Source organism: Rhincodon typus, chromosome 26 (genome assembly GCF_021869965.1).
Source record: "Rhincodon typus isolate 14 chromosome 26, sRhiTyp1.1, whole genome shotgun sequence".
Lineage (NCBI taxonomy): Eukaryota > Metazoa > Chordata > Chondrichthyes > Orectolobiformes > Rhincodontidae > Rhincodon > Rhincodon typus.
Genome location: NC_063357.1, coordinates 5323837 through 5340042, shown reverse-complemented (window position 1 = coordinate 5340042; position 16206 = coordinate 5323837). Strand labels below are relative to the sequence as shown.

The following is a 16206-nucleotide window of genomic DNA, read 5'->3' as shown; positions in this document are numbered from 1 at the left end:
CCTTTTCTGATGAAGGGTCTAGGCCCGAAACGTCAGCCTTTCTGCTCCTATGATGCTGCTTGGCCTGCTGTGTTCATCCAGCCCTGCACCTTGTTGTCTCGGCTTCTCCAGCATCTGCAGTTCCTACTATCTCTTGAATATTGATATAATGAGTGAATGAATGGGATGTACTTGCAAAACCTCAGGTTAATTTTCACCTTTGGTGAGCAGCGAACAGAGTGATTCCAATGATATCACCCTAAAAGGCCCAAGTCGTTCTGATGGTTGGGCCTCTTTTTGCCTTCAAACAGTAATGTGTCATAATGTCAGCATTGCTAATGGGCTCCAGAGAAGTGGGAGATGTGGAAGAATGTCCACAGATTGCAGGAAAAGGTTGGGTCAATTATTGGGACATGAAAATGTTATTGGAGAAGATTAGCAATACTATGTGAGAGCAATTACACTTATCTTACTACACAAACAGCATCAAGTTACTGGTTATCTTCCTACAGCTACTTTCAATGATCCCATTAAGGAACGGTGGTCTGGTTTTTTCTTATTCTGTGTAGTGGTCTGCTCCAGCATTCAGTTTTCAATTTAGTTACAGAAAAATGACTTTGACATCCAGTTGACGTCATTGACTCTCCATTGAGTAATGATAGTCCTGTTTGCTCCTTACTCTCTGCGGTTCTACAGTTGACCTCAATACCTCTAAATTGATACCACACTCATGAGCACTAATGTATTCAGTATTGGAAGTGCAAGTGTGAAGATGTTCAGGGTTGGACAGGGTTGGACTCAGCCATAACATACCGCATGGTTGATTAGGATATGAAGTTTGACATGGGGGTGAGCTATTGGAAGAAAAGCAGTTTCTGCAGAACCTTAGTTCAGTATGAGTTTCTTTATGAGATAAGAAGGTGGAGACAGTGAGAGAGTGAGCTTGGATCCATTGGCATGATCCCATGAAGTTTTGACATTTTCTTCATTTTCCTTTTCAAGGTGATTGGACGAATAGTGCATTCAGGCCACAGTGACCTCCCTGATATCTTGGCTTTCCCAGTACTCAATAGCCCAGCAAGGTGCCCAGAGTTCCATTACTGCATGACTATAAATGTGAAGGGCAAAGAAACACTAGATCCCAATGTGTTGGTTTTGCTTAGAGTGTACACAATCGATTTTGATACAGGTGACCTGGTCATTATTGGTAAGTGAAAATAAATTTCTAAATTAGGTTAATATTTTACTCAGTTGAAAATAATGTAAACAAAATAAGGAGATTTTTGTTTTAACAGAGTGAATTGTAATATGGAAAGATATACTTAACCAAAGATTAGAAATTCCTGTTGACCACATTATTATCTCATTCATCCCTAAGATATTTTAACAAATGTTTAAGCTTAATAGCTTACTACATGGAAGCTGATCTGAGCATTTCACGAGTTTGTACTGTAGCATGGGGGATGGTCATTTCTACTCATAAATTCCCATAATTTTGCTTAATAGGAAACTCAAAAGTCCCTTGCCAAACCACAAGTGTTGAAGTTTAAAAACATCCTTCAATCATAGAACAACTTTTACTTTACTTTTGCAGGGGCATGAAGGATCATCTAGGAATTGGCATTGTAAAAATTTGTGTGGATATGATTGCAAGCATGCCCTTTGCTTTTCCAAAACTGATTTAAATAAACTGCTTCTACCTCTTGGGGTGGGTGATTAATACACCTGCTCTATTCGAGCATACCTCTGTGTTACAACCATTTGTTCTAATTTGTTACAGTTCCTTTCAATGTTGGCTGGCTAGCTGCACTTAGATTGAGAAACTCTTCCTTTTCTTTACCTGAAAAGCTGGGGTGTTTAATGGCTGTTCTAAGATCTTCAAAGTACACTACCATGCCACTAACACATATTGACTGCTGGCTGTCTCCTTTATAGCTTCTGAAATGTGGTGACACTGTGTGAGATTCTAGCACTTTAATGTTTGCATTAAAGGGTCTGTCCTTTTAAGTAAGCTTAGTAACAAATAAGCTTCTAGACTTTCACTAAATATCATTGATTAAGTGTGTCACAACTGGTGTTTATTAAAACCAGTGAACCCATTTCTAGCTCATTAATGGAGAAAGAGAATTGTTGAGTTAATTTCCACAAGGTGGCTGATTGGTCAGTCTGTTGGTGTTTTATAGATTATATCCAGGTTTTTCATGCATTATGGACAGAACTTTACCCACAGTCTTCATGATCCTGCTATTAGGCTCATATGGGGTTCAGCATACTGTGGGGCAGTTACCTGTTCTCATTTTCTAAAACATAGCCAATTACCAGCCAGAGGGAGCCTTGGTGTTCAAATGAAGGTCAGCAGCCAACCTCTCAAAACTAAGTCCCAATAGGAAGCTTTCGAATACGGAAGAAACACCAGACTGCCCTTCCAGGTAAGTGACAAGGACACCACAAGATAGAAGCACCCTCTCCTCAACTTTAACTTCAAATTTTAAAATGGCCTCAGCATGGAAATCCACTGGGGAGCTGTTCTGTGGGATGACCTGCAGCTGCATCTGAAGTCATGGAGACCACTGGGAGCAACCTCCAGGCAGTGATACTGTTTCCCAATGCCTCCAGGAACTTGGAAGGTGATTGGAAAACTCCGTTTGTTCTCGAACAATAGACACGCACATACAGTGGAGCAGGGAACTGGCATTCTGGCAAGCAGCACAAAACCCAGTAACCCCATGCATAAAAGTCAGCTCAAAGACACTATATCATGGTGATCATTTTGTTGCAGTTACAAGGCTGTCTACCACAACTGGTATGATTTAGATTCAAGTCATAATTCATCAAAGGTCAAGTTTCCAAACTCATTTTTTTATCTGTTTGTAATCTGTAGAATGCAGCATTATGCCAGTCCTAAGAAAAGGCAACCTGTCCTCTTGAGTGGGTATTGTTCAGGAAGACTTACACAAGAAATAATCAGTTAAAAAGATGGGCATTTACAAATATCATGGCTCTGTATAGAGATAGTAAGAACTGCCGATGCTGGAGTCAGAGATAACACAGTATAGAGCTGGAGGAACACAGCAGGCCAGGCAGCATCTGAGGAGCAGGAAAGTTGATGTTTCGGGTCGGGACCCTTCTTCAGAAATAGGGGAAGGGAAGGGAGCTCAGAAATAAATAGAGAGGAGGGGTGGGGCTGGGGAAGGTAGGTGGGAGGAGCAGATAGGTGAGAGAGAAGATGGATAGGTTGTGTCAGATCAAGGAGGCGGGGATGAGAGGGAGGGTTGGTCATGGGATGAGGCTGGGAGTGGGGAGATTTTTAAAATCCACATTTAGGCCATTTGGCTGTAGGCTCCTGAAGCGGAATATGAGGTGCTGCTCCTCCAGTTTCTGGGTGGCGTCATTGTGACACTGGAGGAGGTCCAGGATGGACATGTCACCCAGGGAGTGGGAGGGGGAATTGGGTGCGGGAACAGTTCATGGTTCACAACCAGAAGGTGTTGTCATTTGTCACGAACACAGCACAGGTGCTGTACAAAGCAGTCTCCAAGCCTCCGCTTGGACTTACCAATGTGGAGGAGGCCACATCGGGACCAGCGGATGCAATAGACCACATTGACAGATGTGCAGGTGAACCTCACTCTGATGTGGAAGGTTTGTTTGGTGCCTTAAATGGAGGTGTGGGGGAAGGTGTACTGGGAAGTGTGGAGTGGACAAGGGAGTCGTGGGGAGAGTGTCCCTACGAAAGGCAGATAGGGGTTGGGAGGGAAATATATCTTTGGTTGTGGGGTTGGATTGTAGGTGGTGGAAGTGGTGGAGAATGATACGTTGGAGACGGAAGTTAGTGGGGTGATATGTGAGGACAAGGGGAATTCTATCTTTGTTTTTGTTGGGGGGAGGGGATGTGAGGGCAGAGGTGCGGGAAACGCAAGAGATGCAGTCAAGAATATTTTCAACCACCAAAGGGGGAAGTTGCGGTCCTTAAAATAAGAGGACATCTGGGGTGTTCGGGAGTGGATAGAGAGCTGTATTTCTTTGATTAGAATTATAGCACATTGTTATTTGCAGCCATAACGTTTCTTTTAATCTGATCAAATACAGATAATTCTGACTATTAAACAAGCATATGCTGTAACTGCAAGGGAAATACACAACCTACAATATTCTGACAACTATTTGTTTGATTACTGCTTTGGTTTTCAGGCAACACCGTGGTTTCCTTGTTCAATGAAAATGGAGAGTTAAATGTTGGAGGATTCCAACTCAAATTGAAACAAGGGATGCCATCAAAAGAACAGACTCCTCTTAATGCACCATCGTTCAATCATCAACGTAGAGTTCCCTGCTGTACTTTGTTAATTCGACTTTTACCACACACACAGGTAACTCAGTTCAATTTATGTCAGGAGGTACATTCGTATTGGTGTTGTGATGATTAGCAATTCACTTCTGTAAAAAGCAACTTTTTTGAAAAAAGGGCTTGAGCTCTAGACAAGGATGTGGATATGCTAGATCTTAGTTTTCCACTTCTGTGTCCAGAATGGCTGATAGGAATGGGAAGCGGGGGAGTTGACAGTGGGGAGAGAGACAGGGCAGGCAAAATCTACATCCACCCCAAATCAGGCCCTCAGGATAAATGGACACGATCTGGCAGCAAGGTCTTCTTCAAAATCAAGACTGAACTAGACAGATTGATGATTCCCAAAGGAGTCAAGATTATATGGGGCAGGCAAGAAAGTGGATTTAAGGGGGTCAGTCACGTCAGCCATAATCTTATTAAATGATGAAACAGGAACAATGTTGCCTTGATAGGCCAATAGGGCTATTCCTGAGTTCTGAGGAAGGGTCACCAGACCAGAAATGTTGACACTGATTTCTCTTCACAGAAGCTGCCAGACCTGCTGAGCATTTCCAGCAACTTCTTCTGTTTTTGTTTCTGATTTACAGCATCCGCAATTATTTTGGTTTCTGTTCCTACACTTGCTTCTTATGATCTCCTAGTATTAAGAAGGGAGTTTGTACTTTGCAGGTCAGATCTGCCTTGACAGCTGATCAAAGAACAAAAGTGGGAGCGATCTGAAGCTTCTAGCTAGGATTATGACCTGGATTTCTGAAGAAAAATCTTATATTTTAATATAAAAGTATTTTAAAAATTTTGATAGGGGAGATCTTTGATAAGATTCTTTTGAAATCTAGAGGGCCTCACTCCCCAACTCCAGTTCAGTACCTCTCTCCAGTATTTACCAAGCCTTAAAACATGTCAAAGTTCCAAGGATTGTCCCTGTTACCATCTAATATGGTCCAAAGGAATGCCCAAGACCTAATGGAATGAGCGAACAGGAGATGAAAATATTAATAAAGAATTAATGGGTTTGAACATCTCTGGATGTAAAAAAAGGTTTGAATTGGTTGTATAAATATGGGGAGCTAGTAGTGAGGTGTAACTTGCATGGAATGTGACTAACTGAAATAAAGCATTAACATAAAAGTGTGACCTTGAATAATGTTTAAATACAGTTATCTTTTGGAGTTTAATGTTGGTAGTAGGAAATGATTGAGTCAAAATGTAAAATTCTGGGATATGATTGCCAGCCTGCTTTCTGAAGCTGAGCCTCATGACCAGTGGAAGAATGGAGTTATGAGGTGAATCTGAGTTACTTCTTTACCAAAGAGAAAGCTAAATTAGCCTTAGCACTTTTGGTACCATACAAGCAAGATAAGAAACAACATTTTTCAGAATTGAAGCCTGATGATTTGAGTGTGGGCGAAGATTTGGATCGATTGTTAACTTTGGTAGAAAGTTGAGCTATTGACTGCTTAAGAAGCATGGTCAAATATGGGCAAATTCAGATTTGACAGAAGTTATATTTGCAAATAATTGTACAAATGTCAGAAGTACTAAAAACAAAATCCCTAGGAAAGCATTCCTTCCCAACAGTATTTGTAGCACAAATGGGGTAATTGGGGATATGACAGAAAATGGAGGACACAATTTTAACAAATTGGTGCAACTGAATCTGTTTGAATACAGTTATCTTCTAGAGTATAACAGTCCTTAGTATCACAGAAATTTGCCAATTCTTTGGAAAATAGAGGACTTCCTCAGAAAGAGGAAGTTTAGTGGTATAGGTGCCAGGAAGCACATCCAAGTTGTACATTTTTTTAATCATTTTGTTCAGGCATATAGAGTAGACCTCTGGAGTAGGTGAGACTTGAACCCAATCCTTCTAACCCTTATGTACTACCACTGTGCCTCAAGAGCCCTCATCCAAGTTGTGTGCAGTGAAATGCTCCTCTTGAAGACTTCCAGAGCCCCAGTAAACAATGAGGGAGATCATCAAGCTGTCGGAGAAAGTAGCTGAGAAAATTTATCAATGTTTCTGTTGTGACCCATGTTCTGTCCTCCTTAAAGTTTTAGGGTGAATGGCTGGAACAAACAGGAAGGCCTTGTTTATAACCAGAGTTTGAACATTTCAAATTCTCTGTGCTTGTCTGTGCATCAGTCAACAGTTGCACTGCTCATAGACATTCAAACTTTGAGAAACATTTTTTGTCACTAAGCTTTGCTGGATGCCTGCTATATCCCATTCTGTTGTTTCAATCATGACAATGATGGAAAAGATAATGCCACTGAATTTAGGTATGACTGATTATGTTTAAGTCCACTAGCTTCACATCCATGAGAAAACCCTGTGGGCTTCAAAATGGTTGAGTAATTGCTAAAAACAGTCCTGTCCTTAGTGCAAAATTATGCTTGGACTTAAAGCCAGTCTTTGGTTATTCTGGTCATTCTAATCTAATATTACAACAAGTAATAGTAAATTACTTTTACCTACTATGCCATTGAAAGAGCTTAGTTGTTCTGTTCTATTATGTTCTATCATGTGGGTGAGAAGGCAAAATAAAAATAGACATTTGTATGGTGTGGTTAATTTCCTTTTGCAATTAACATCTCAGTTATCCTTTCCATCCAATACTTCTGAATCAGCATCAAAAATAAAATAAATACAGTGAAATCCTCCAAAATGCCCTTTTTTGTTTTGCTTTGGTCAGAATCCTGTGCCTCCTCCAGACTATCTAAGTGGATTTTACTTCACTGAGGATGCAAAACCAAGTAAATCAGATCTGCAGATAATTTCATCCTTCCAGCAAAACAAGGAGTTCCCAAACTCTGTGGCCGATGCAACAGCACAGTTAATGACCAAGGAACAAAAGAACAGTAAGGACATGCTTTAGGATGCATTCCAATTTGATGCTGGATTAGTTGATCCTGTTTGACTTTGATGGTATCAAGCATAAACCAATTCTTCGCGAGATGAAATATAAAGCTGGAGAATTAAAAAATACACTTCCAGACCACAGCACTGATACACACCTTCCTGATACCAATATAATAGATACATTCTTCATTTCAGTGAGCACTTTTTTCTATTTCTGCTTCTCCTTTTCCCTCTCTCTCACATTTACTTCTTACTGGGATGTAATTCATAGATACTGACATCTGGTACTCCCTTCAAGTGATAGTTGTTCAAGTGTGAATCTATATGGTGATCATCAGCAGAATCATGGTGAGCATATAATGCCGTGCAGCAAGTCCTTGCTTCAAGTTGTGCCTGCATTCCTGAAAATCGTGATTTTAAGTGAAGCAACTTTAAGTGAACCACAGGTTCTCAAAGCAATCAATGCCCAAGCCAGTTAGGTTTTTGGGAAGAAAGTGTACAAATTGAAAATTGTATCAAAGATATATAGCTCTGTGCATTCCTATCTGATATTCACCAACTGAAGTACATCACCAAATATAAAAGAGGTTCAACGCAGTATACCTTCACACAATACTGTATTTGAAAAGATACTTTTTAAAAATTACACGCATTGGTAACTCATTTTTTCATTATGGGTTAAAAAATGTCATGGTTAAAACAAAACTGACAAGCTAAACATTAAATCCTCTCTCTCTCATTCCCTCTCTCTCATGCACAAAACAAAACCCACATGCCATTAGTTCAAAATCGAAATTATAAATTAATTTATATTTATATTATGGTCATGTGGGACCCCAAACCCTGAGGAAGTAAGATTATGGTTGGGATTAGGGACTTGCCGAGATTGGGTGTGGTGGGTTTATGGACATAGCTGTGAGAAAGGATCACGATTTTAAATATTGTGATATCTCTTCATACCTGAAATATTTATTAGCTTCTCTTTCTTATTTTCTTATTTCCAATACATTAGAGATGCCTCATAAGTATTATGCCTACTATACCCGCTATGGCTTGACATACCATATCAGACTCTGGACTCCATTATATCAATTTGGCCAACTGTTTTGTTGCATTCTGTCGTATTGTACAATTCCGAAGTGTCATGTCATATCATTACCGTGGTAATCAAGATTGTTTTAAAACTTAACCTGAATGCTTATGTATTAAGTATGTTTGGAATGCAGTGTATATTCTCCTATAAAATCTTTGCTGTTATTTTAGTTCCTCCTGAACAGTGGATGGCCTGGTACAAGAAAAGATTAGACAACAGGAAACACCTTTTACATGAGCAGCCATCAGCACATCTTAGTTTAGTCCGTATGGTTCGATACCACCAACGAACTGGAATCCATCTACGAATTTCTCAGGTCTATGGCTTGAAAGGTCATTATTGAATACTTTATTGAATACTTCACTCCCACATCACAAATGTGATATGAATTTGACAAAAAAGTGGATTCTTGTCTTTTTTTAATTTTACACTTTTGATTGCTCAAATTAAAAAGTAGGAGCTTAGAACGCAGATGGGCTGGCTGTGGTTGGTTTCCCAAGGTGTTAAACAAAGCACAATAGCGGGTACTAAATGTTTATGGAGCTTCATGATGAATTCCACACGTGTGGGCAGCAGCATATCTTTTAATCAAAGGTTGACTCATAGTTGCTAAATGTAATTTAATCTTTGGTTTAATTTCTTATTGCTTACTTTTTGAGGAGAAGGCAACTACATTAATCAACTGTGGTATTTGGTGAGGTTCCAGTTTGTATGTAGATGATTGCCGAGACTGATCTGCGTTCAGAAGCTTCTGTCCCAAGTGGGTAGGATACCACAGATGACTGAGCTTTGGACAACTTGCTGCCTCAGGATTTCCTCTCTTTGTGTTTTCTCTCCACTTCTGATATGTGTTTGACCTTGAAGGATGCTGCACTGCTTTTTCTATTAGATTGTGCCTGGTCCAGTGTTTTAAGCAAACTTCTTTCAAGGCTGAGAAGTGAATTCTTCAGCGTGTTCTTGTAGCACTTCCTTTGACTATCGTGACAGCACACCCTAAACTCAAGCTTTGCATAGAAGATTTGCTTTGATAAATTAATACCAGGCATTCTGGTTACATGACCAGCCCAACTCACTAGTGACAATCTCAATAAAGGTGTGGATGCTTGGTATGCCAGCTCATGTGAGCACCTCGGAATCTAATATTTTATCATGCCATCTGATATTTTCAAGCTTTCAAAAACAGCTCAAGTGAAAATGAGATAACAAGGTGTAGAGCTGGATGAACACAGCAGGCCAAGCAGCATCAGAGGAGCAGGAAGGCTGACGTTTTGGGCCTAGACCCTTCTTCAGTGAAAATGGTTGAGCTTCTTGGCATAACACTGGTATTCCATACAAGTTGCACATGTATAAAGCAATGTGGGCAGGACTAGTGTTCTGTAGAATTTCAAGATGGTTAGCAGTTTTATTCCTCTTGATTCCTGTCTGAAGTTCAAAGTCTGCTTTAAACAACACTTGCTTTGGTAATTCTTACATGTGTCTTATCGCAAGTAGACAGCTCAAGAGGGTGTGCTGCTGAGATAAATTAACTTATCTGCTGCTGACCTGTTCTGCTTATATACTGAAATGTTGGACTCAAATGTTACCTTCCTGGAACAAGCTGGCATATTACTCCAATTTTCTTTCTGCTGTTAGTAAGGCTGAAGTTGTTGGATGAACAAGTCCATGCTATGTTGCATGTCCAGCTATGAACTGGCAGCTAGCGCACGATGATTGACAAACAGGAAATTGCAAAGTATGTCCTAGGATACTTTGGTCTTTGCTTGGAGCCTTCACAAATTGAGCAACTTTCCATCCATTCAGTATCTTATTTTGATGCCAGGTTTATCATCAAGGAAGAGTAAAACGTGCTGAAAAGAATCGACATTAGCAGCAATCCTGTTTAACACCATGAGTTAGAAGGCTCACCATTATCCAGGACACGTGTGAGCCTGTCTTCGTGGAATTGTCAAACTATTGAGATGAATTTCCCAGGCAACTGATATCTGCATTACTTTCCAAGTGTCCTCACAGTTGATGTGTCAAAGTCTTGGTCATGTCAATAAGCATTGAGGTCCATCTTCTGTTCTTGGAATTCTTCCTGTAGCTGTCTCACTGCAAAAACCATATCAATAATCTGGAAGCAGATTCTTGTTGATTTGTTACACAAAGTGTTTCAAAAGGATTTTGGTGAAGATTTTGCCAACAATGAAATGGGGTGAGATTTCTCTATGATTGCAAAACTGCCAAGTTCCTTTAAACTTGTACAGGTGGGTAAATATGGTAAAACTATCTAAGGGGTCGGGCAAACCAAGACTCTGGGCCCTACGCTTTGTGGGGGACCTATGCTGCCTGGGACCATAAACACCAATGCTCAAAATACATTGGGGCAGGAGCAAATTAGCTCTAGCATCATAGAACATAGGAACAGGAGTAGGCAACTCAGCCCTTCAGACCTCTTCTCCTGTAGATATGATCATCGTTGATCATCCAACTCAGTACCTTGTTCACACTTTCTCCCCATACCCTTTAATCCACTTACCCTTTAGAACTATATCTAACTCCATTCAATGTTTTGGCCTCAACTGCTTTCTGTGACACAGAATTCCACTAGCTCACCACTCTGAGTGAAGAAATTTCTCTGCATTGGAGAAAATAGTCTGTGCCTCTATTCTTCTTACCAAAGTGTATAACATCACACTTTCCCACATTGTATTCCATCTACCATTTCTTTGCCCACTGGTCTAGCCTGTCCAAGTCCTTCTGCAGCCTCCTCACTTCCCCATACTACTTGTCCCTCCACCTATCTTTGTGTCATCTGTAAACTTAGCAACAATGCCCTCAGTTCCTTCATCCAGACCATTAATGTTTAACATGAATATTTCTGGTCCCAACATGGACTCTTGTGGAACTCCACTAGTCACTGGCTGCCTTTCTGAAAAAGATCCTTTATCTTTACTCTCTGCCTTCTGTCAGTCAGCTCATCCTCTATCTATCAGTACCTTGGCTCTAGCACCATGACCTCTTTCTTATTTAGCAGCCTCCTGTGCAGTACCTTGTCAAAGGCGTTCTGGAAATCCAAACAGATCACATTAACTGGCTTTCCTTTGCGTAACTTGTTATCTCCTCAAAGCATTCTAACAGATTTGTCAAGCACAACCTTCCCTTGATGAAGCAGTGTTGACTCAGCCCTATTTTACAATGCACTACCAAGTACTCTGCAATATCGTCCTTAATGATGAACTCTTAAATCTTACCAACAACTAAGGTTGGGCTAACCAACCTATAGTTTGTTGTGTTCTGCCTCCCTCCTTTCTTAAACAGGGGTGCATAGCCATTTTGCTGTCCTCTGGGACTCTTCCTGACTCCAGTGATTCCTGAAAGATCACCACCAGTACCTCAACCATCTCCTTCAGAAGCTTTGGAGTGTAGTCAATCTGATCTGGGTGATTTCTCCACCTTCAGACCTTTCAGCTTTCCCAGCACCTTCTCCTTAGTGATGGCCACCGCATTCACCTTTGCCTCCGATTCTCTTGAAATTCTGGTATGTTGCTGATGTCTTGCATTGTGAAAACTGATGCAAGCTATCTATTTAGTTCCTCCACCATTTTTGTTCTCCACTGCTACTTCTCCAGCGTCATTTTCCAGCAGTCCAATGTCCACTGTTGCCTTTTAGGCATCTAAAACAAACTGTTGCAATCTTCTTTTATACTTATAGCTAGCTTACTCTCATACTTTATCTTCTACCCACTTATCGCTTTGTTAGTTATCCTGAGCTGGTTTTTAAAGGCTTCCCAATCCCTTACACCTTAGTTCACATAACAGCAACATGCACTTGTATTTATAAAGATCTTCAACATAGTATAATGTCCCAAAATACAATTACCAATGTTTCATGATGAGCCACATAGTGCAATATTAGAACTAGTGACCAAAAGTTTGGTTAGAGAAGGAGGTTTTAAGGAGCAACTTAAAGAAAGAAAGAGAGATTGCGGGAATGGAAAGATTGTGGAAGTAGAGAGCTTTAAGGAAGGAATTCAAAGATTAGGGCAATGCAACTGAAGATAGAGCCACCAATGGCACAACAAAGAAAATTGGGGATGTGCAAGTGCCAGATTGTTTGAATTGTGTTTCTGTGAGAAGCCTTTTTTCACTTGAAAGCTTTCCAGACTGCAGAAAGACTTTGCTTTTATTTTGTTTAGATTGTACTCGTCAGCAGAGAAGTCAAGCCAATTTTGAAACTGCAGCATGATCAGTTTGGCTCTCTTTTAAGATTCTGGTTCATATAAGAGAATTCATAGTATCTTTATTATCTCGTGTATCTAGTATTTGGAAGTAATACACTGTGCTAAATGTACTACTTTGTACTTTCTGTACTGTGGTTTATAGTTTGCCTTGAATTCTATATTTGGGTGGTTTCATTGATGCATCCCAGTAAGTGTTGTATAAACTAAGTTCTCTGATACAGTGCCTTAGTCTTATTATCGTCAATTAGGATATTAGTCAGAAAAAGGTACACCTTCAGATTGTAGGAGAGAGAATGTTTGTTTGTTAATTGAGTGGTAAGTGACTCTGACCAAGGAAAATACCAAGCGTAGAAATCTAATAGACAACTGAAATTACAAATGTTTTTATAAAAATCAGATTAATTTCGTGTTGCATGATAATATCCTGCATCTTTTCAGTCTTATAAGTTACGTGCTATTTTCTGTAATTACAGAATAATCAAATGTTACAATATGGTCTAGAAGCCTCCAGGTTACAAGTTCAAATTAAGTTGTGAATTTTATACAATAAATCTGGTAGTTAATAAACTGGTGCCACAAGTAGAAATGACCATGCAAGTTGCTGAATTATTAAACTGCAGTTGCTTCCTTGATGTCATTCAGAGAAGGGCACCTGGCTTGCTTTCTTCCCTCCCAGCATCCCTTCACCCCGTCCCCATCACACATCTCCACAAACATGTATCCAGTCTCTCTCTCTGACGTGTAAGTGACTCCCCTACAAATTGTAGTTGATTCTTGGTATCATCACAATCACTAGGAATGGGTAGTAAATACCACTTTCCCAGTATAGCCCACATTTCAAGAACACGTTTTTTTAAAAAAAAGTTGGGTGCTTTGTCCCAAGTATGCCATAGTTTATGATGAATGCTAAAGTGGTCATAGTCCTACTGGAAAAATAGGGCTGGTCTCCCATTAAAGAGAGACAATTGGTGGTGGTTTAACTTGAGGGTCACCATGCCTTAAGAGAGGGGTGAAGTTGAAAAGGTGGTAACCTTCATTCTAACCTCAGTCAGTGTGGGAATTGGTGTCATTCTGCATCACAATCCTGCTGTCCAGCCAACTGAACTAACCGAATTTATGATGTCAGTGCCCCAATACATGTTTCTTTTCATTAATAAAAATTTACTAATAATCATAATTTTATTGTTAGACATTTTAATTTTTTCCAAGTTAATTTTTTTAACCTTAATTTTTTTCTTGTTTAGAAGATGGCCTTTATGTGAATGCTTTTGCCAGAATTCTGAAAGGAGACCATGCTTTGCGAGTGCCTGAAACAGCTGAAGCTGGGGGCAGTGAAGAAAAATTCTTGACCCGTCTGCATGATTTTGCCAGCCTTCAGAGATCACCTCGGTGGAAAGATCCAACTTGGGTAAGGAGCAGGAGATGTGGACAGAATAATACAGTTTTAAATACTTGCATCTATATGATACTTTTTACATAAAAAAGAAAGATAGTGCCTTTCATGACTGCAGGATATTCCAAAGCACTTCAGAACCAATGAAATACTTTAGAAATCATAGAATCCCTACAGGGCAGAAAGAGGCCATTTGGCTCATCAAGTCTGCATTGACCCTCTGAACAGCATCCCATCCAGACTCAGCCCCCACCACCCTACCCCCACAACCCTGCAGTTACCATGACTAATCCACCTAATCTGCCATCCCTTGACACTACGGGACAATTTGGCATGGCCAATCCACGTAACCTGCACATCTTTGGACTGTGGGAGGAAACTAGAGCAGCTGGTAGAAACCCACACAGAGACAGCGAGAATGTGCAAACTCCACACAGACAGTCACCTGAGGCCAGAATTGAACCTGGGTCCCTGGTACAGCGAGACAGCAGTGCTAACCAATGAGTCACTGTGTCACCAGTGTATAGAAAAATTAAAATGGAGTCATAGAGTTATACGGCACAGAAACAGACCCTTCAGTCCAATTCACCCATGCCAACCAGACATTCTAAACTGATCTAGTCCTATCTTCCAATATTTAAGAACATAGAACAGTACAGTACAGGCCCTTCGGCTCACGATGTTATGCCGACCTATTATCCTACTAAGATCAATCTACCCTGCATACCCTACATTTTACTATCCTCCATGTGTCTATCTGAGAGTCGCTCAAAAGTCTCTAAAATATCCTTCTGAACCCTTCCTATTCAGGTACCCATCCAGATGCCTTTTAAATGTTGCAATTGTATCCGACTCCACCACTTCTTCCAGCAGCTTGTTCCTTTCACGCACCACCCTCTGCATTAGAAAGTTGCCCCTCAGGTCCTTTTTAAATCTTTCCCCTCTCACCTTAAACCTGTGTCCTCGACTTTTGGACTCCCCATCGTAGGAAAAAGATCTTGGCTATTCACCCTATCCATGCTCCTCATAATTTTAGAAACCTCTATAAAAGTGCTTTGAAAGCAGTAAACTACGTTATGACTACTGTGACCGTTATATAGGAAAAAAGCAAGCTAATTTATGAAACTCAAGACCGTCTGAAAGCACATTTAAATCTGATTTTCAGACCTTTTCCCACATTGGGTTGCATTTTACATTTCAGTGAGGGAGGAAGAACCGAAACTGAGGAGTTCGTTAGCTCTCGCTGATGCTGTCTCAGCACATTCAGTCAAATGATAGAGAACCAATTCGTGGCCATCTGGTAGGAAGGATTCCCTTTAAAGAGTCAAAGGGTTTTGGGTTCTGTGCCCTGTTGGCACAATCAGGACATCAAACAGAAGAGGGGTAATGCCACAAACACAGAGTTGGTCACATCCAAAAGAGAAAACCAGTAAAAGTTGCGAATGATAAATGCTGATCCAATCACCTTATATTACCTTCAAAATGGTGATCCAGTTGAGACCAATACATCCATTTAAAAGTATTTTCAATTTTAGCTGTTTTTTCTTTGAATTATCAGAATTAACCTTTATATTTTATTGAATGTACAATGTCGATTTTTTAAAATGTCATTAAATAACAAATATTGCCACTGTCCTCATTCTGTGCATTCAGTCACATGGCAAATCTTTTCTACCATCCTTGTGTCACCTTGTTATATCTGTTATCAAACACTTTTGAACATTTTCATGCACAATGCCCAAAAAATGCAGTGGGTAATGAAAAAATACAGACAATTGAGTGATTAAATTAGTGATTTTAAAAATGGTGATTTCCACACCCACTCACCTTCTGTGATTTAGGAGACTGGTGTGAAAACTTTATGTAAAGGCAAAAGTCTCTCCCTCAGTGTCGGCAAAATGAAAGAGGCAGTCATTGACTTCAGGAAGTGGAGTAGGAAGACATGCCCCTGTCTGTATTAACGGTGCTGAGTTGGAGGTGGTCAAGAGCATCAATTCCTAGGAGTAACTATTACCATGGATCTATCTTGGTCCATCTTCGTCGACATTACTGTCAAGAAAGCTCACCAACACTTCTACTTCCTCAGAAGGCTAAGGAAATTCAGCATGTCCACAATGATTCTTAGAATTTTTATAGATGCACCATAGAAAGCATCTTATCTGGATGCATCACAGATTGGTATGGCAACTGTTCTACCCAAGACTGCAAGAAATTCCAGAGAGTTGTGAATGCAGCGGAGTTCATCATGAAAACCAGCCTTCCTTCCATTGACTCCGTCTACACTTCCCACTGCCCAGGAAAGCAGCCAAC

General features: G+C 40.3%; 1 protein-coding gene across 4 annotated transcripts in view; it reads left to right on the top strand.

Annotated features, from left to right (window-relative positions):
- The window catches only part of LOC109911143, a 105991-nt gene that overhangs the window by 74034 nt on the left and 15751 nt on the right, over positions 1 to 16206 (top strand). For all 4 annotated transcript variants that reach the window (XM_048612442.1, XM_048612441.1, XM_048612444.1 and 1 more), the window contains exons 21-25: positions 982 to 1186; positions 4171 to 4349; positions 7021 to 7186; positions 8451 to 8612; positions 13748 to 13911. In XM_048612442.1, the coding sequence (XP_048468399.1) occupies positions 982 to 1186; positions 4171 to 4349; positions 7021 to 7186; positions 8451 to 8612; positions 13748 to 13911 (876 nt within the window). The remainder of the gene's footprint in view (positions 1 to 981; positions 1187 to 4170; positions 4350 to 7020; positions 7187 to 8450; positions 8613 to 13747; positions 13912 to 16206) is intronic.